Below are 19,506 nucleotides of genomic sequence, written 5' to 3'. Positions count from 1 at the left end.
CACCTTACAGCTCATGCATGGATGGGAAATGACAAAAGTGTAAATTTGCTCATCCCTTCCAGAGAAAAATTCTTTGTTAAATCCTCCACCTGGTATCCAGCAAGCATTCCTCTGTGTTACACTATCAATCTACCAGTGATTCAACAATTTATCTGGAGATGAGGCACAATGTAGGATGCACAGAATTGCTGTTTCAGGCCTTCAGACTTTGGAGGGAGATCTCTTTCTGCTCTCTCCAGAGAGGGAGACAGAACCCGTTCTCAGTGGAATTTAAATAGATCACTCATATCCTGGTAGAGACATTGACTGAAACATCATCAGCAGACTCAGTGCTTTGCTTTTGTCACCCAACAATACAAGTTGCCTAAGAAAAACAGGTTTTCTAGCATCCTCCCCTGAAGTGAGAGAGGTAAAGGTTACACCATACTGCCAAGACGTGGTACTGCAGAACAGCACAAACAACGCAGCCGGCCGTGGCTTCCCCCAACTTATGGGTTGTTCCTGAGAGCTCTCTCTTCAGGCCACTGAGTACAGACCTGGTTATTCACTTTACATGGGAATAAACTTTAAGGCCAGCTGGGACAGGTAAATGGGAAGTGTCCTGTGTTTGGCTGCTCCTTCCTGCCTCTCCTCTACAGGTCAGGTCTGCCTTTGTTCTGACTCTGAAGATTGCTGATCCTGCTCTTTACCTCCCATGCTCTGCAGCAGCAACTTCCCATAACTTCAGTGACCCTCAGTGCTTCTGGTGAACTGATCTCATACTGTACCAGCTAAGCAATTTGGGAGACACACCATATCTGAGGTCTTGACTTTGTGCATAGCTGGCACCTATTGCTCCATAAGCCAGAGTCCAAATTCCTGAAGGGTAGGGTATCTTCTGTCAGAGGATAAGTGTGCTGCCAAATATAATCCACGGATATCTGCTTAGCTGTTAGCTGTGGTTTGACCTTTTCTCTCTCTGTGATGTACTTTCCCTTCTTTCACACATGCAGGAAGACTTGGTGAGAAAGCTGATGGGTCAGTGAGTCAGGGGATTTGTCTCTTGTCTCTCAGTCTCTTACTTTCTAACAGCTGCACAGGACCAGGGTTCAAAGGTTCAGATACACAGAGAGAGAAAGTGCAAGCAGATGCTTTGACTCTGAGCAAATCTCCCCCCCATTGCAAGAAAACAGTGGGACCAGAACATAGAAAGCTTAGCTCCTGGAGGGGGGAACAAGCCACCCTTGTGATTATCCAGTGGAATCTATTTAGATTATTAGAAGTACTCAGCAGTGCCCTTCAGGTCTTAGATTTTTTGTGAGGAATATTTTTTTTTTTTTTGGTGTAAAAAATCACTGTGATGCTGATGAAACCTATAGGTCCTGCAAAACAGATATCCTCCCCTAACTATCCCAGAGAAAACAATTCATAGAAATAGCAGAAGCTCCAGTCTCACCACTGTACCCTCCACTCAGAGGAAGAAAACCTGGCCCCAGGCACCCCAGAGAATCATCACCTTGGGATTTTCCACCATCCCAGCTAGTCAGCACTGCTAGATTTTCCCAGACCTTGCAATGACACATAATTAATATTTGGATTCAATCACTAATTTCTCTCTAGAAAACTTTTTGCTTTCAAAAGTGATGACGGGACTCTGGTTAAATGCATGGAGATACACCTCACATGCTCATTTGCCAGAAGGTACTTGGGAAGGCAAATAGCAGCTTTTTCATACGTAGGATGCTGCCTAGAGATGGAAGAAAACAATCTGTGTTAAACAGACAGACCTGAGAACAAACCGAGAACGAGGACCTGGCTCTGGGAGGTGTAACCTGGATCTGGACTCATCTCCTGACAGCCTCCTGTTATTAGGCAAGGAAACTCAAGGATACAAGTGCCTGAGCTTGCTGGGACCAGTGGAGACCACATTCAATGTTACCATCCCTTGCCATGAAAGCTGCTCTGAGAAACCTCTCCTAAGGTTGGGGAACACTGTTGGCACATGCAGGATGGGACTTTTCCCCATGTTCTTCTCAGACCTAAGCCTTTTGCATACACCCCTCTCTATAGTTTTAGTTCAGACATGGAACAACACCTGTGCCTCTGGAATTATAGCCTCTACAAAGTTCCTGGAGAAACAGTCTCCTCTGTTTTCTCCTTCTATCTGTTCATTGCCTTGTGTCTCGGCTGATGATGGTGACGTCTTCCAAGAATATGCCTCTGAAAAGGCAAGGACATGCCTGAAAGTTTCCTAGATGAGGAGTCCCTTGAGGGGACCTCTGTGCTCCCAGATGTCTTCTTGCTGCTGCTTGCACCTTCCTCTCTCTCCCAGCCAGGAGAAGGGAAGCACGGGGGGCCTGAGCCCATCCCTGCACAAACATTTGAGTTCTCATTCACAGCTGGGAGAAGCCCATGAATGCTGAGCTGCAGCTTGCCATGTCTCATGGGAAGAGTAAAACAGGCATAAACAGAGGGAATGGAGGATCCTGAGGTTTAAAGCTTTCCTTGGTGCAACTGAATGGCTAATGTCTCCTAACAAGCCTCCCACTGGGAATTCCATGAGGGAAGAGAGGTCCTGACTGAGGGAAGGGAGCCTTGCTGGAGGAACGGATGAGCATGCCTGGATTCTTCACCTGAAGGTGAATCAGGGGATCACAGGTAGAAGATGGGAGTTGGTAGGAGCTACACATGCACACTCTACCTTCAGTTTTAAGAACTAGGCTGATGGGAGCAAAACAAACAGAAGGAAATCGTTCATGCAGCAAATACTGGATGTGTGTCACTCCTTGTGAAAGGGTACGGTGGCTGCAGAGATATCACAGGGGTCAGTGAGCATCTGGACAGATGTCTGGAAGAAACCTCCACTGGGTATTCCTGCAGGCTGGAAAGAGGATACCGGGTAGGTAGCATGGCTGTCAGCAGTTGCCTCAGCTGCATCTGTCTCCTTATTTGCCCCCACTCTTCCCTGGCAGCTCCCACTCTGCAGAAATAAAAGAGCTTCTTCCCAGAACTTTCCCTGTCCCCCAGCAGGCACAGGACAGCAGCTCCAGAGCAACACTGTGGGTACGGCTGCAGACACTACGGTGCCTCAGGGTCACCACAGCTTTGGGCATCATGGCCGGGAGATGTCAGGAAGCCAAGGGTGAGTGTGAAGAGGGATGATCCTCCTGGCAGATGCCCAAGGAGAGGCAGAAGCAAAACGCTGTGTTTCGGTGAGGTGTCTTCCAAGGACAGGAGGAAAGCCCAAGCTGCAGGGCTGCATGCTGTGCTGCAAAGGGCGTTTTGAGGGAGGATCAGCAGCACCAGGCCCGTGGTCAGAAACACACCAGAGCCACCGTCCTGCAGATGCTGCAGCAGCCACCGAAGCCGGGGCAGGAGGTGACGCTGGGAAAACACTGAAGAACTCATCCCTGCCCGGGGCTGCACCACGCGGCTTTTCCATTTCATATTATTTTCTAAGTTTGATTTTAAATAGCGAGATCCCTCCCGCAACAGCTCAGAGAAAGGCATCACATCCTGCAGACACCTGGAACGTGAGGAGGGGTTTGTTGACGGACGGATTTCTAAGCCTCATGGAACCTCGTAACCACACATGAACCGCACGGTACCGGTGGGAGGCGGAGGAGGCCTCATCCGGAACGCTTTCCCCCCCAGCAGCGACCCAAGGTCCCGCCCACCCGCAGCAACCCCTGAGCCAGGGCTCCACCCCCTCAGTGGAGCGCACGGCTCAACCCTGGAGACGACGGTTGAGCGGCTCTGCGTCCCGACTACTACGCTGTTCTTCAGACGGTCACACTCCATGGGGTCGGGCAGATCACGCACCCGGGCATCCCGCGAAGTAGGCGGGGCACCTAGGGGCGACCTGTACCCGCGCAAAAATTCATCTCACATTCCCAGTGAGGACCCGGGCGTCACCCCGGGTCGTTATTTTCCTTACTCATAAGTTTAAGGCATAACGCGCTTCACCCCGCCACCTCCGAAGACTCCTATGCGTTATCTCTATAGGTCACGGCGAGGAAGTCTCCCCCGCCGCTACCCAATTCCACAGGCTGAGTTCCCATTTCCCTAAGAATCTCCACAGTTCCGGTCTCCTCCGCTGCCGCATCACGCTGTCATTGTCCGAAACGTAACGAGACGTGCCCGCATCGTATGCAAATGAAAGGCCATGGCGCCGCTGGGGGTTGTGGGACGTCCTCCACTCCCCGAGCACACGTGCGAGGCCCGGGGGCGGGTTCCGGCTGGCTTGAGGAGGCGGAGCGAAGAGCGGAAGCGGTGTGATGTCACGTCCGGGTTTCGTTCGCTGCGTCTCATCGGTGGGCCCCGCGGCAAGATGGCGGACCTGTCTCTGGACGAGCTCATACGGAAACGCGGTGTGACGGTGAAAGGGAGGTAAGCGGCCGGCAAGGCGGCGTCCCGGGCTCGGCACCCTTAGGTGGTTTCTCTGTCCTGCCTCCTGCTCGTTCCGCTTCGGAGGCCCCCGACTACAGCCTGTCTCAGCGCGGCCCACTCTCGCCTTCCCATTGGCTTAGGCGTAGGCCCGCGGGGCCGTGCCTTTGGTGCCGATTGGTGTTGGCGGCCGTCGCTCAGGGCTAGGGCGGGGGTCTGTCCCCCCCCACTCATCAGCCCCCGGTGCCTGGTGCTGCCCCATGGGCTCTGCCCTCGGCAGGGCAGGCCTGCCCTCCGCCTTTCCCCTTCTCGGGCCCTTCTCTCGCTCATCTGCCGAGACACAGCCCATCGCTCCGCCGTTGCCTCCCACCTGCCGGTTTTTTCCCCCTTGCATCCCCCCGCCGATTAACCCGGTGGTGATCCCCGAGCCGGGGTCAGCAGTGTTTCGGTGTTCTACCCCCAGAACCCCCCCGGTGTCTGGGCTGCCCTGTATCTGCAGCAGGAGCAGATCCGCTACCCTCAGGCACTGCCCGGACCCCCGCGGCTCCCTGAAGCGCTGCGTGAATGGGAGGCACAGCGCATTGGGGGTGGTCGTGGAAGGTGTAGTTGTGCCCCAAGGAGCCGTAACAGGACAGGTGTCTGGCTGCGACGGCTTCCTCAAAATTGCTGCCTGGCCTTGGGAAACTGTAGTCTCTGTAGTATGGTTATCACTACCTTGACAGATTTTTAAATTTTTTTTTTTTTTTATGGAGTGTGTAACGTATTAGACACTAGACTAGATTCTTTCTTTGTGCTGCAGATGTCCCTGTTGTAGCCTGGGCCATTTACTGCAGCTAGTAGGCAGTTCTTATTTGGTTACTCTTTTGCTAGGTTTTACTCTTCCATTTTGCCACAGTCTCTTGATGTTTCAGAAGATCTTGTCCATGGATTCTGCCCCATCTTAGCTACGTGTGATCCTTTGTTTTGTTTTGGTTTTTGGTTTTATTTTGAATTTAATGGTCATGAAGCAGTCTTGGGTTTTAACTCTGAATGTCTGCACTTACAAGCCTGGAGTAGTATTTTGAAAGTTACCCACTGGTGTATAGTAGCAAAACGTTCAAACACATATTAATATCCTAGTCTAGACAAGGCCTCAGCTTTGTGCTTTCATTCACGTTACCCTGCATATTTGGAACAGTCTTAGGCTGCTTAATATGCCAAGCACCTCCTATCTCCTTTTTCAAATCCCTCCTTAACTCTCATTTCTTCCAGGAATTCTTCCTGCTTCTGTTTGCTGAGCAGTAATCTCTTTGTGCCTTGGGTTTCTCTTCTTTGTCATGTTTAGCTCACTTTATAAGTTTTCTGAGGTAGCTAACTTGGTTTTGTGAAGGCTGTTGTAAACTTAAATCATTGTGTCCATGCTGTTCAGTAGTCTAGATGAGCTAACAGAAAAAATATTCACCTATAAAATGTACTAATCCCCAAAATATTCAAGCCAGAACTTGGAGTTCTGGAAGGTGAATTAGATGTCTGAGATTCCCTTTTATTTAGGGTGCCGTGGCACAAAATGCCTAAAAGGTGAAAGGAGTTGCTTGTTAGGATAAATGAAAGTTTTCAGAGATGGTGTAATCTTTGGTACAGGGTTTCCTAACTGATTTCATTAAAAGTTTTAACTAGTTCTTGCATAAATGGTGATACATAGCTTTCTGGTTTTGCTGTGACCTCTTTTATGTTCATTAAAAGGAACTACTCATCAAGCCTTTTTGCACCCTAACTGAATGCTTTCAATATAGGTAAATTAACATTTTCTAAAATAGCAAAGGAAGTCTTGTTCTGTGGCTGTTGCTTTATGGGTAGTGTTAGTCTTCTGGATTATTCTGGATACATTTTACTACATGGCCATAATAATACTCCTATTTCTTCTGGCCAGTGTGCTTTGGTTGTATGAGAGAGCAGCAGTGGGGTGCTTAGGTAGGTAACAAAAGGGGACCCCATTTTTCGGTCTCCCGTTGTCTGCACACCAGAATGAAACAAGCAGAAGTGCTGCTTGAGTCTTTCCTGTCTTTTCTTACACATCTCTCCACTGAAAATACCTGACTGTAAATAATGTTAAGGTTGTAGGGTTAGATCAGGAGATACAAAGCTGTATGAGGAATCCAGATTGCATTGTCATTTGAGTTTCTGTCATTAGCCTTTTCAGTATTGCAACATTCTAGGTACCTACCTCTAGACTTTGAAATACTGATTAATACATTTTGGGAAGCAGATGAATGCTATTAGCTCTGTGTAGCTTATTTTTAATTTTGAAAAGCCAACAGCAAGGATATATTTTTTTTCAGTTCCTTACCACTTTGTCATCTTTAAAAAGAAATGCAATGAAAAAAAAAATAATAAAAAAAGAACCTCAAATACTTGAAGGAGGAACTGTATTAAAAAGTTAGACAACCTGTTCCCTTTGGGGGAGGATGTTGAAAAAGTGATTCAGACATGTAACAAGAAGCTAGTTTCAGCTTTCCATACATAATGGGCTGCTTCTTAGTAATACTTGCATATAAGTGCTGTGATTTCTGTGGGCTGTCATCTTTCTGTGCTTGGCATTGTGATCAGGATGTGCTTAAAAAATAGGACGAGGGAGTGCAGCACTTCTGTTGTAGATTACAGAAGAGGCAGTGATGTTAAAAAGTAATTTGACTGCAAAGTATTCTTGCTGGCAGCTAATCAGCTTTGAAATTGGTGGCTTTGAGCTGAGACTGGTACTGGTGCCTGTGTACCCTAAACCCCAAGCCTCTACACTCCCACAATTCTGAACTTGCTGCCCAAAATTCTCGTGTAGTTTAATGTTTCCTTTTTACCAGGACACACTGCTGTATTATTAAAGGTGCTGTAACAGACCTGCTCAGTCCTAAAGCTAGAAAGTCTGTTTCTGTTCTTCCAGGTCTTCAGAGTGGTTTCCTGAAAGTACCTCAGTTGTTGATGAGTTTTGTTTAAATGTAGTGTGTACTTGGTACAGCTGAAGTCAGACCCTTCACTTAAGTTTGTGAATGCAAGTGTAAGGGGGGATTTTGGAAATCAGTTCCTTAGCTGTTTATGTAGAAAGTAAAATCCAGAATAAAGCAGCTTAGGAGCTCTACAACAGTATTTGTACATCTAACCTGAGTGGATTTCTGTGCAGTAATAAACAAGCTTTTGTTTGCAGCAACACAAATACTTTTATTGATACTGTATCACATCTTACAATGTCTGAAACTCTCTTTATTTTCTCGGGTTTGTTGTTTTTTTGTTTGTTTGTTTGTTTTTCCCCTAGGCTCAACACCAGGCCAGTGTTTGGAGGTGTAAGATCTCGCATTGGGATCCAGCAAAATCTTCTAAACAGACCATCACCAGCTGTCAGCTTCCAGCGGACGTTTGATGCCCGGCAGAAGATAGGACTCAGCGATGCCCGACACAAACTGGGGGTTAAAGATGCCCGTGAAAAACTGGTTCAAAAGGATGCACGGTTCAAAATCAAAGGGAAGGTGCAGGATGCTCGAGAGATGTTGAATTCCCGTAAACAGCAGAGTGTTGCTGCTGAAAAAGTGACCAAAGTGGTGGATGCCAGAGAGAAGATCAGCTTAAAAAGGAGCGCTCCAGCTGCTATCAGCCCAGCTCTGGGGACAGTAAATCCAGCTGTGAAAATCACCAAAACTATCCAAGTAGGTCAAGCAAGACACCTCTGAGCCTCTCGGTTATTCTGCAGCAGTCCAGTGGAAATTATAATAGTTACATGAATATATTCACACTTTCATGATGGAAGCAGTGGTGGCACAGTTCAGTCCAACCTGTAGGACAGGATTCAGAGCCTTCTGGGTGTTCTTCTGTCCACCTGGGGTTCTTGTGGAGTTCCAGCTTGCATTTAAATTTTCGTTTGAATTGTGGGCTCAATAAAGGCAGTGCTCGCTCCTGTCAACATTGAAGTAGTTGTCTTGAATGGTTAAGTAGTCTCCCACCCAAATACAATGAAAATATATTTGTGTGTTGGCATTCTTACACCACCTTTGCAAGTCTGATGTGGTGGATTGTCCTGTCTAGGTAACTGGTTTATCCTAGTGATGGGATAATAGTTCAGTATATAAAGCTACGTTTGTATCAAAGAAGACAGAAAATTCAGTGAGCTCTTCTACTATTTCTCTATGTCTACTTGTCTTGTTTTCAGGCAAGTCCTGACTTCCAGCAAGTTGCCTGATCATACCATGCATTCCTGCTGAGGCTCAAGATTTGTTCCAATTGCAGTTTAATCAGTCAGTCACCCTAACACCCTGATGTCCTTTGGCAGTTTTCTAATTTCTCTTTGCTGTGTATGCAGTAACTTGATTCCTATCAAACTTCTCAGAGTAACAACTATTATTGAACTATCTCTGTGTTAGGTACAGTGGGTAGAGTCAGCAGAGAAGTTTCCAGACTGTCAGGATTGTTTGAGAAGTGTGTTTTGTTTTTTTTTTCCCTTGTCTCTACAAGCATGTAACTGAAAGCATTTGGTTTTCCTCCCTCCCAAAGATTCTGTGTGCTTACACCTGTCCAGCAAATCTCTCATCAGTTTGAAACCTGGGCAAGTCTGCTTTCTCTTCAGCTGTGGGTTTTGCTTAGGAGCAGCAAGCTTATTTCTTGTGTAAATTAGCCTTGGAAATTCCCCATTATTCCTCAGGTTCACTGCCAGGCTGACCTAAGAAAGAGAAAGGACTCTTGTGGCAGTAACAAGGGGTAATTGCAGAGCAATAGAGCAGTCTGTTCAGTAGCCTTTAATTAGTAGGGTGGTTAAGACTTATGCTGTTCTTCTAAGCCAGATCACCACCATCAGCCATTAGGACTTGAACATTTTCTACCAAATTTCTAGGAGTTGAAATAGTTTCCAGAGACTTGGTACAGCAGCAATTTGCTCTGACTAGAGCTTTTTGTGTAGTTTCATCTACAGCACTTTCTGTTATACATCATACTGCAAGAAATTAAATACTGCAGAATGTAACAGTATTGTAGACATGTAACAGAATGTAGACAAAACAATGTGTGTAAGTGATTATTTAATTATTTTGTAAAAGATTTGTACCAAAATTCTGAACTGCCTATACCCAAAGGTGGGAGCAGAGTCAAACTAAAGCATCTTGATCTGAGATGCAGCACACAGCTTTCATGTCCTGTGCTGTGGTGATGTTTTCTTGTAAATGAAGGAAAAAAGTCTTTGAAACCCAAAGAATTTCTGTAACTCTGGTGTTTCTGTAGGACACATGCCCTTGTTTTCTGAATTCATGAGCAAATTGAAACATGAGGGTGATGTGGTATAAGTTAGAGAAAATACAAGTCTGAAGATTTTAGTGCCTGTATTAATTATTTTTGTAAGAAGACCCATTCTATTTTGTAAATGGACAGCTTCCAGCTTTTTAAAAAAACAGGTCATTTTTTAGAGTTGCAGCTTGTTGTTGCTTAACAAGCAGTTGTTGATTAACAATAGCTACATTCCCTGACTGCTTCTGTTGTGATTTCCCTGTTTCACCTGAAACAGGTGTCTTTGGTTCTCTGTAGCATGGAAGAATTGCTGCTTACTTACTGGTTTACTCCATTCATGATTTTGTACGGGCAGAAATGGAGGTCTTTTTGTGCTGGCAGGGCTGGAGTTAAGTCCCCTTCTTACTAATCTTTGACTGAAATTCAAGTAATTTCAATCAGTTTCTCTGTGAGACCCTAGGTTTTAATTTCTTCAGTTAAATAAAGGTACCTCATATTAAACATATTACAGGAAACATAGGTGATACCTAACAGTATGTTGTGATAATAGCTTTCAGGAGTAGCAGAGTGAGTTTTATCTTAAATGGTCTCAGGGTATCAGCTGATCTTCTGAAATGTGGATCTCTTGGGACTGTAGTGTTTAATGCTTTGGTTCTTTCTCTCTATAGCAGAAAGCTCCAGTTCCTGGCCACTCTCATACAGCAGGAATGAGGATCAATGTGGTGAACAACCATACACACAAACAGGTGTGTGCCTGCACTGTGCTTTTTATTTGTTAACTTTGGGATGAGAAGAAAGGTGTCCATAAAACTCGACAGGTGCAAAGAAAGCTTTAAGAAGGAAAGAAGTGTTTTTGGAAGTTTGCTGACATCTTAGCTCCCTTTTCTTGCGGGGTTAAGATACTTCCATGGTAACTGAAGTTTTCATTTAGTCTGATTGATCTTGGTTCCTTTTGTGTTACATGAACACAAAGTAGGTATTCAAAATTTTTATCTGTATGCACTAATACCTTTTCTTCCTAGAGAGTGTGACCTTCAGCTCTGATGTCTTTCTATATATTTCTCAGTGACACCACATGATGTCAGATGTTGGTTGGTTTGATTCATCATCCTGCCAGCCTCCTCAGAGAATGGATATGCTTGTTCATGGTTAAATATTCTACAGTGATTTGGGAGAGGACATAACCTTCCTGTGAAATCCCAGCTGTGGGTCCCTGCTGGAAACTTGATAGCAAATGATGTTAACTGGTATTTTGATACACTATCAGAGTTGTCCTACCTCTTATCAATCAGACTTTGTCTGAGAAAGACTCTAGATATTGTCCTGTCTGTTCTGGGATCAATTTTAAATGCCCATGTCACAGCCTCCAGGCATTCAGCCACTTTACCACCTTGGGTGCTTTCAGAATTTCATGTTTTTCTTACTTTTTTGGGGTGTGTACACATACATTACTGGATGAAATATTGGAAAACTCTCACAGTATCTTGTCCTGTTTCAGTTTGGGGGAGGGGGAGAGATTGCCTTAGTTATGCTAACTGTAGCTATTTTTGTATGTTACCTCTGTTGACTTGCTACACTCTCCTGTCCCAGATGCTGTCACTTCAGGAAGCTTCTTCATTATGCTGACACCTCATCACCATAAGTGTTGAGTTTGTTTTAGTTTGTCTCAAATGCAAGTCATTTTTCCTGATGGCTAGCATTTTCCCCAGTTTTCTGCACAATTCTCCATTGTTCTACCACCCTTTTTGTGTTTTTCCTTCATAGCATTTTTGTGACTTGAACAATTTTCCTGTTTGTAAACCAGAGCCTTGCTGACTGTCACAATCCACTTATTCTGCAAGCTCTCTTTGATAATATCTTCCATTTTTCTTCACCTTTCTACTGAAATCATGGAAAGCTGTTTTGAATTGTAACTTCTTATTTTCTGGGCAGTGACATATGTGAATAGCCTTTTTCTTAATATTATTTAGGGTCCTTGAAATATTTGTGTAGGGGTTAGCCTCAGTACTTTAGGGCAGAATTATGGGCATGAAGTTGAACTAGGAAATTGATTAGTGATTCAGTGAACCTCCTAGCACAATGTTTTCTGGTGCCAGACAGATACGTGGTGTGCTGTGGAAAGCATGCTATCCAAAGGGAGTGTTTGGTTCAGATATATTTGGCATCTGTCTGCATAATTAAAAAAAAAAAAAAAATTAACATTAAAAAATTGTATGCATGGGCTTCTACTTTAGAGGTGGCAGGATGCTAAAAAGTAAGACACCAAGTTTTTATTCCATTAGTGTTTTCATCAGTCCTGAGGATGTGTAGGAGTACACTTGGGGAAATAGTTTTTCTGCCATATTTCTAGGAAAGAAGCTTGTTAGTTTTCACACTGACATTTTGAAATGGGTTCACTTACCTTCAGCTCTAGGTCCCCAGGCTGCAAGGACAGGAGTAAAGTCCAATGTAGTCATGTTCATTACCTGAAGAAGCCTAAAGGCAAGGGAAAGCTATTTATTTTGGAAATTATGTCTAGATTAAATCTACCTGCTTGTAAACTATTACTTTGCTTGTCTTCAGGGTCTGTATGACATGGAAGATGATGATGAAAGTGTCTCTCCTCTTAGTAGCAAACAGATGAAAATCACCACCACAAACAGTTTCCTGCACAACACGGTAAGGGATTATCTGAACAGTCCCCACCACGCCACGCTCACGCTGGGTGGACACACAGGCTGCAGCTTTACAGGGCTTATGTTGTTTTAAAGTATGTAAACAATGCTTTCTCCTGAAACGTTGGCTCTTCACCCCAGCCTTCCATTTGTGCCAAGGCATCTAGTGTTATTTTGGGGACAGAGTCCCTTTTAGCCTACTGGTTTGTTTTTAGGCTTTTTGCAACCAGAATGTGTGCTTTCTCCCTTGCTGACAGGTTATTGCATGTTTGCTCGTGACTTCTGTCTTGTTGGGGAAGTGCTTTGAAGCTATCTCATTGCTGTTTGAGCAGGCAAGGAAGGGAAGCTTTCTGCTGCTTCTAGAGACTGGACATCAAAGCAGGAAATCTCTTGCCATGCAGAGTCTTAGTTTGCAGCTTACTGGGGAGTATGGATGCTCTGGAGAAGATGGAATTTCAACACAGAGAAATGTGAGGTCCTGCTCTTGGGATGGGATGACCCTCTGCAATTTAAGCTGAGAATTGATTGGCTAGAAAGTGGCTTTGTAGGAGAGAGCCTGTGGCCCTGCTGGGTGATACATTAAGAATATGTTAGGAGTACATCCTCGCAGCAGTGAAGGCCAACTGTAGATTTTATGTCAGTAAGATCACAACCAGCAAATCAAGGGAGATAATTGTTCCTGTCTGCTTGGCATTTTGAGAATGCATCTGGAGTCCTGTGCCCATTTTGGAGCTCTGTGAACCCCCCCAGAAAAGACACTGAAAGTCTGGAGCTAGTACAGCAGAGGAGTCGGGGGCTGCGCTGTGTGATGGGCAGGGAGAGGGTGAGAGAGAAGCATATAGTGAGATCTCTCCACTCCCTTTCACTGTCTTAATACATGATCATGGAAGAGGCAAATCCAGGATCTTTTCAGAAGGGAAGAAAGAGAAGATGAGACAAACACATTGCAGCAACATTCTGGTTGGATGGGGAGGAGATGTGTGGAATTGTGCATTTCTCAAGGTATTGGTCAGCCTGTGTCATTGGGACCCAGGAAGGCTGTGAAATCACTACCCTCAGATATCCAGAGTTTAATTGGACAAGGCTCTGAGTCAAGTTGATTTCCTTTGAAGTTAGACCTTTTTCAGGCATGGGGTTTTGACATAGGTTTGCTGTGAGTTAATTCTGTGGTTCTGAGAAAGTAAATGTATAGGGTTTTACCATTGCACAGTCTGTCTACTGCAATGATTATCCTGTGTTGTTTTTCTCATTTAGAATTTGGAATAGAACACCTGGGTCATTTGTGATCCTTAAAAGCAGCCTTATGGGGTTGCTTTTATGTTTTTTGGCTTTTTAAGGAGTAAATGTGTTATCGCCAGTGTTTAGTCTGGCTTTTAGATGGAGTTCACTCCATTTAAATGGAGTTCACTGTAGAGTGGTTACACTCTATCTCTCTGTGTGCCATAGCTTGATGTTTCTGATAAAGTATTGCTGTTTGTACTAAATCAGCCCAGCCTTAGTGAGCAATCTTTGCATATCCTTTGTAAAGTACTTGAAAGTCCTTGGATACAAGGAGCTTCTCGAATTCAAATCACACTTACAAAGTTCATCTAAGAAGACTGCAACTAAAAAAGTGCTGTCAGTGAGGAAAGTGCTCTTTGGGGATAAACATACTGAGAAACTTTAGTTGATTTTTGCCTCAAAGCCAAAATTCTCCAGGACTGTAATGGTTTTGACACCAGGAAGGACAAGCAGTTCATGGTGCATGCTAGAAATGCTCTCCTGCAGTTGGTGCTTGAAGAAAAGAGATTACTTCTTTAGCCTGCAGCTCTCAGAGGTACTTTATTCTTTCTCCTTGTAGGCTGGGCTGAGTGGCAATAAATTCTCTCTGTCCAAGACTGTTCCCCTGACTAAAGTGGTCCAGAATGATACATACACAGCTCCACCTGCACCTCCCTCTCCCATGCGGACAAAAGCCTTGACAAACATGTCCCGGACCTTAGTGACAAAGGAGGAGCCTCCAAAAGAACCAGCACCTGTTGAGGTGAGCTTAGGGAAGTGGGAGATGCTTTTTATTGGAAGTCTCTGAGATGTCTGAAACTTGATGTTTATCAGTTATGTGAGCAGCTCATTTCTACCTGCCTTCCACTGTTATTTTTGGGACTCCATCAAGCTTACTCTGATAACTGTAACCCATGTGCCAAGATTTTGAAGCCTGTCTTAAATGTCCTTTTTCTTCAGTGTTTATTGAAAGACTGAGAATTCTCATGTAGCTTATCTCAATCTTTCTGTCTAGCATGGGAACATTCCTACAGGGGGGTGGGAGTTGTTTGGACCATCCATGGTGGTTACTATGTCTATACAGGACATGTCTGTCCTGGACCTCTAGGACAATTTGTAGACAACCTGCCTGGAATTGCTTTGCCAAGCTGCCTGGTATTGGGTACAGGCAGCCCACCAGATGTGTGAACTCAACACATGTTGAGTTCAGCATGCCCTTGAAGGGCTGGATTCATATTTTGGGGTTTGCTGGCTGGTTCCGAGTGCAGCAGAGATAGGTGTTTAAAAGTGTGGGCATGACTGGAGTACTCTGTTTGTATTTGGATTAATTTAGTGTTATATTTGGGAATGAAGGAGAAAAGTTACTTCAGACAGAAATTAGCATGGAAAAGGAGCTCCTTTTGACTATCAAATGAGCTGGGGTAATGTAAGTGTCCCATTATTAGGTGTAGCTCTCTTCTTTGTATGTGTGTACAGCCTTTCCCAGCTGTCCCTACAGTGACCTTTTCTTAAATTCTTTCTATGCTGTGCTGTCTTGCCTTCTGCATTTGTGACCTTTTTTAATGTGATGTATTTGTTTGTGTTTGCAGCTGGCATTCAGTCCTTTGGAAGGCACAAAGATGACCGTAAACAATCTTCATCCTCGAGTCACAGAGGAAGACATTGTTGTGAGTGTCACTTACTGCCAAACTGTGGTTGTATGAAGCTTCCTTCCCTTATCCTACCTCTTTTGATAAATCACTTGATCTGTGGTGAATGCTATGAAGTGGAGTATGATGTGGGTTTTGTTTCCTCGCAAAACCTTGGAGTTTCTGGTTTATTTTTGGTGGTTGTTCTGATTTTTCTTCGCTTATTTTAAAAAGTGTGTGCTTAAGAAGATGAGACAAAATCCCATTTCTCAAGTGAACTGAGGTAGCTGACATCACTTAACCATCCATGCCAAGTAATGCTTGATATTGTCCTTGAATTTATGCCCCATCCAAATTATCCAGGCACTTCCCATGCTCAGCAGGCTGAGAATGAGCCTGGTCTTCATGTGTGACAACCAGTACAGAGTACTGGCCTTCAACTTCTTTGCTTGTGTTGGCTAGCAGTGTGGAGTTTTGGGCAACCTGTATTACTAATGCAGAGTACTCATACACAATAGGCAAGTGGCAAGATTCTGTCACGTGTTTACTAAGCAGGAGGGGTGATGCAATGAGAAAACTCAGCCTTTCTACTCTGTGTCTTTGGTTGAAGTTGTACCTTTGTAATCATGGTCATGACAAACTCTTTGCCTTCAGGAGTTATTCTGTGTGTGTGGCGCTCTGAAGCGAGCCCGGCTGGTGCACCCTGGAGTGGCTGAGGTAGTATTTGTGAAGAAAGAAGATGCTATCACAGCATATAAGAAATACAACAACAGGTGCTTAGATGGTAAGTTTGAGGCCAGAGTAGCATTTAAGATAGATAAATCAACAAAGACTTTTTTACCTCATCAGAGAGTTTAACGGTGTCTCAGGTGCTCAGATGTTGCCAGGAGAGAGGAAATGCCAGAAACTTTGTTGAAGGGCTAGACAGTGTAATATGCTTCTATGTAACTAGCTGAATATATGCATAGTTTATTTAAGTGAAATTAAAAAATATCTTAGATAAAGAATTCTCAAAGCTAGAGTTAAGGTCTTGGTGATTCTGGTGGTCTGCCTTCTAGATTATATTCCTTTGTTTCTAATCCAGTTGTGAGACCTTGATAGTCCTTAAGCAGGCTTTACATGCTTGCAGAATAACTGTTGGCAAGGTAGAAGTAAAACTAATACTTGCAAAATTCCCAAGCCGTAATGAAAGGCAATTTTAATCGGATGTGTAAAACAGGGTCAGCTTCTCCATAAACTATGAACAATGTAATTGTTAATCTGGATTCATCAGCAGTGTTGTTACAGGCTGAAATTAGCTCTTAGTTTTTAGCTGGAAATAGATGCTTTTTCTTACTCCAGATGAGTTGACGCTACAAATGTCAGACACCTGAGAATGTGTGATTCTTTTGTGTGTCTGCTAAGACTTTTGTGCCTATCTGTAGTTTTTAATTAGTGTGAGTCTTCATATTGTACCACGTGTTTAAGTGGCACTCCTCTGCAGTGATCCTGCAACAAAAGATGTTCATTCTCATGTATTCCCAGGCATGAAACTATTACTTAAACTGATGTGTAATATTTCTGGGGTTTTTCCTAACAGCAAATGTGATATAAGGAATTTTTTATTGTGTTTTTGTTTAGGTCAACCAATGAAATGCAATCTTCATATGAATGGGAATGTCATCACCTCAGACCAGCCTATATTGCTGTAAGTGTTCTTTGTGGGGGGGGGAGAAGAACCAAACAAGTTTGCAGAGTTTGTTTTGAGGACAACCTGAGGAGAGGAAACTGGCAAATTGTTATTCCGTGAATATTCTCTTTTTCTTCCCTTCTGTGGTGCTCTGTGTTGAGCTGAGTGCAATATATCTTGACTCCATAGTTTTCCCAGCCCTGAGGTTCAAAGCAAGTCTGAGTCAAAGAAGTTTTTTTTTGTGAGGAAACCATACTTAAAACCATTATTTCTAATACTGAGGAGAGGACAACACAAAAAATGGGGTATGCAGACATAGTATTAAAATTTATTTCATAATGAGAGGTTAAAATCTGCTATTTTTTTTATTCCTCCAGCCGATTGAGTGATACCCCCTCAGTGAAGAAGGAAGGAGAACCACGCCGGTCAAGTGCAAGCACCTCCTCAAATCCCCCAGCCGAGGTGGACCCTGACACTATCTTGAAGGCACTCTTCAAATCCTCGGGGGTCTCTGCCTCTGTGCAGCCCACAGAATTCAAAATTAAACTCTGAGAAGGGGGCACTAGCAGCGGACTGGAAATTTTAAGTTGAGGAATGAGAAAAATGCAGGAGTGCAGATGTTATTTGCATTTGCCTGCCTTGACATTTTTTTTTTGTTTTCTATGATCCCTACCTTACTGTACAGTAGTGTTTCCTCTTGTGTGTGTACTTTTCTGTTTTCATAGTTGGAGTTTTCTTCCACAATTTTTTTTCCAAAAGAGTAACTTCCTCCTTCTGCCAGTAATGTATTACGAGGCATATACCATGTAACTCCCTCCTTTACTCCAAAGCCCCTAGTGGCCATTAAAGTGCACATAGACTTTGAGAGAAGGAGTGGGAATCTCCTTCTCTTTTCTTCTGACTGACTTTTAACTAAAAACTGCATCACCTTGGTTATCAACAGGCAAGAACACCACATTGTTTCTGAAATTGCTGCACGGGGTACAAAGTCAGGTGTGGCTCCATAAAAGAAGCACCATCTTGCATCTTTGACTTGTATGCATTTGATAGCATACTATTTCATTCTGGCTGTTGGACATTTTTCTGCTCAGCAGCTGTGTCATTGAGAAGAAGTGTGAAAAACTGAGCTTCCCATTGTGTATACCAGCCAAAGGAGGCAGCAGGCAGAAAGAACATATGCACAAGTGTGCCCCCCGTTGTGCTACTGGAGGGAGGCTAAAACTCTGGTAATGCAGAGAGATGTGGGGAAGAAAAGAGTCTGGCATTTGTATGATGTATATATTAGCCCTCTAAAGTCAGGATCAGTTGCTCTCATCTTTCTGGACCAAAAAATAAGAACCAGTGTTGTGTTCAGAGCTAGAGGAATCCAAGTGTTTCACTCCCATTAGGCTACTGCAGCCTCCTGCTCATGCAGGGACATGAATTTTTTTTCTGTACCTTCTAGTCTCCTATAAGGAAGGAAGGAACTGGGGTCTTCTACAGATTCTAATGCCTGGGAAGCATTTCTCTTGCACCTGAGAACTCCCTTCCTTGCGAGATGTCACTCGGGCAATGTTTGTCTGCTGTGCTACTTGCATGCATGTGTTTGGGGAATGGTCACTGCACTTCATGGCTTGGAGGAGAGGTTTGGGAAAGGAGAGGAGTTAGCACTCTGTAAGGAATACGAGGGGGGCGTAAGATCCTACGCGGACCAGCAAGAATGAACCTTGGGCCAGTGAGCATCTGTGAGGAAGCCACAGGCCACTAGGTGGCACTTATTGTAAGTCCTACGTTCGACAGCGTTATTGCCATGGGTATTTGGAGTCCCAGTAGCTCCATTCCTTTGTATTTATTCAAATCGTGTTATAAGATAGGAAAGAAAAGAGCCACTTCTGGAATCTTGCTGGCATTTGAGCTTGATTCTTCTAGCTAGGAGACTAACCTAATCCATCCTGTTCAGCTCCACTGAACTTTAATGAACTGTCTGTTTTAGGTCCAGGTTCCATTCCTCAGTCAACGCTGTATTTGTTTTACTTTCTTGTTCTGTACAAACTCTTTGCTCTGTCTAGCTCATGCAATCCATTCCTCTATTTCACTGTATCCATTTTAGCCATGGAAATAACTGAGGAGTTGGCAGGAGTTGTTTTTCTGGAGTACTTAACTTGGTTTGGAAGCCAGTGACACCATTATGGGTAGGGTGCTTTGTGTGAGCAGCAGATGTTTGTAGGGGGGGGGGGACACACTTCAGAAAGCTATTCTCCTTTTTTAGATTGCCCATCAAACACCTGTGTTTTATTAAAAAATGGGGGGGGAGGGGGAGGAAACATTAGGGGTTTGAGAAGATAATGTATTATCTGTTTCTGAATAAACGTTTGTTATACAGAGAGTGGATTCTAAGCCTTTTTAGATGCTATGAACCAGCTGAAGATAGGTGGAGTTGTTCCAACGTTGAATCAAGAGTGCATTGAGAAGAATGTGGAACTTCAAAATTAATGATGTGATGAAGAGCAAGAGGAGTTATACAGATGAGAGCATTGATACTCCCTAGCCTTTTAATCTCTTATCATTGAAATTAGTAGCTGACTCATAGTACTACATGGGAACAATTTGTGTCCCTACCTAGTTCAGATTCTGTTGTTAGAGAGCACAAAAAGAATGGCCCTTGTTATTAACAGCTTAGTAATTTAAAAAATAATTTTATTTTTAAAAAATACAG

General features: G+C 44.0%; 1 protein-coding gene and 1 non-coding gene across 5 annotated transcripts; one reads left to right on the top strand and one right to left on the bottom strand.

The window, feature by feature from the left end:
- Nucleotides 1-3,785: 3,785 nt before the first annotated feature.
- LOC139791860 (U12 minor spliceosomal RNA) lies at nucleotides 3,786-3,933 on the bottom strand. Its single transcript, XR_011724070.1, has one exon. It is a non-coding gene; the product is annotated as a U12 minor spliceosomal RNA (small nuclear RNA).
- A 276-nt stretch (nucleotides 3,934-4,209) lies between these two features.
- Nucleotides 4,210-17,730, top strand: POLDIP3 (DNA polymerase delta interacting protein 3). 4 transcript variants are annotated; one of them, XM_071732588.1, is made up of 9 exons: nucleotides 4,210-4,368; nucleotides 7,649-8,036; nucleotides 10,272-10,346; nucleotides 12,163-12,258; nucleotides 14,095-14,277; nucleotides 15,104-15,181; nucleotides 15,797-15,926; nucleotides 16,763-16,829; nucleotides 17,189-17,730. In XM_071732588.1, the coding sequence occupies exons 1-9, from the start codon at nucleotides 4,310-4,312 to the stop codon at nucleotides 17,361-17,363; spliced, it is 1,251 nt and encodes a 416-aa protein (XP_071588689.1). In that variant the 5' UTR covers nucleotides 4,210-4,309; the 3' UTR covers nucleotides 17,364-17,730. The 4 variants fall into 4 exon arrangements, with proteins under 4 accessions (XP_071588689.1, XP_071588684.1, XP_071588695.1 ...); XM_071732583.1 differs by having other exon boundaries at nucleotides 10,269-10,346; XM_071732594.1 differs by lacking the exon at nucleotides 12,163-12,258.
- The last annotated feature ends 1,776 nt before the right edge of the window (nucleotides 17,731-19,506 follow it).

This window comes from Heliangelus exortis, chromosome 1 (assembly GCF_036169615.1).
Source record: "Heliangelus exortis chromosome 1, bHelExo1.hap1, whole genome shotgun sequence".
In the NCBI taxonomy this organism is placed as follows: domain Eukaryota; kingdom Metazoa; phylum Chordata; class Aves; order Apodiformes; family Trochilidae; genus Heliangelus; species Heliangelus exortis.
Note: the sequence above shows the minus strand (reverse complement) of the source record. Positions and strands in the feature narration are given on the sequence as shown.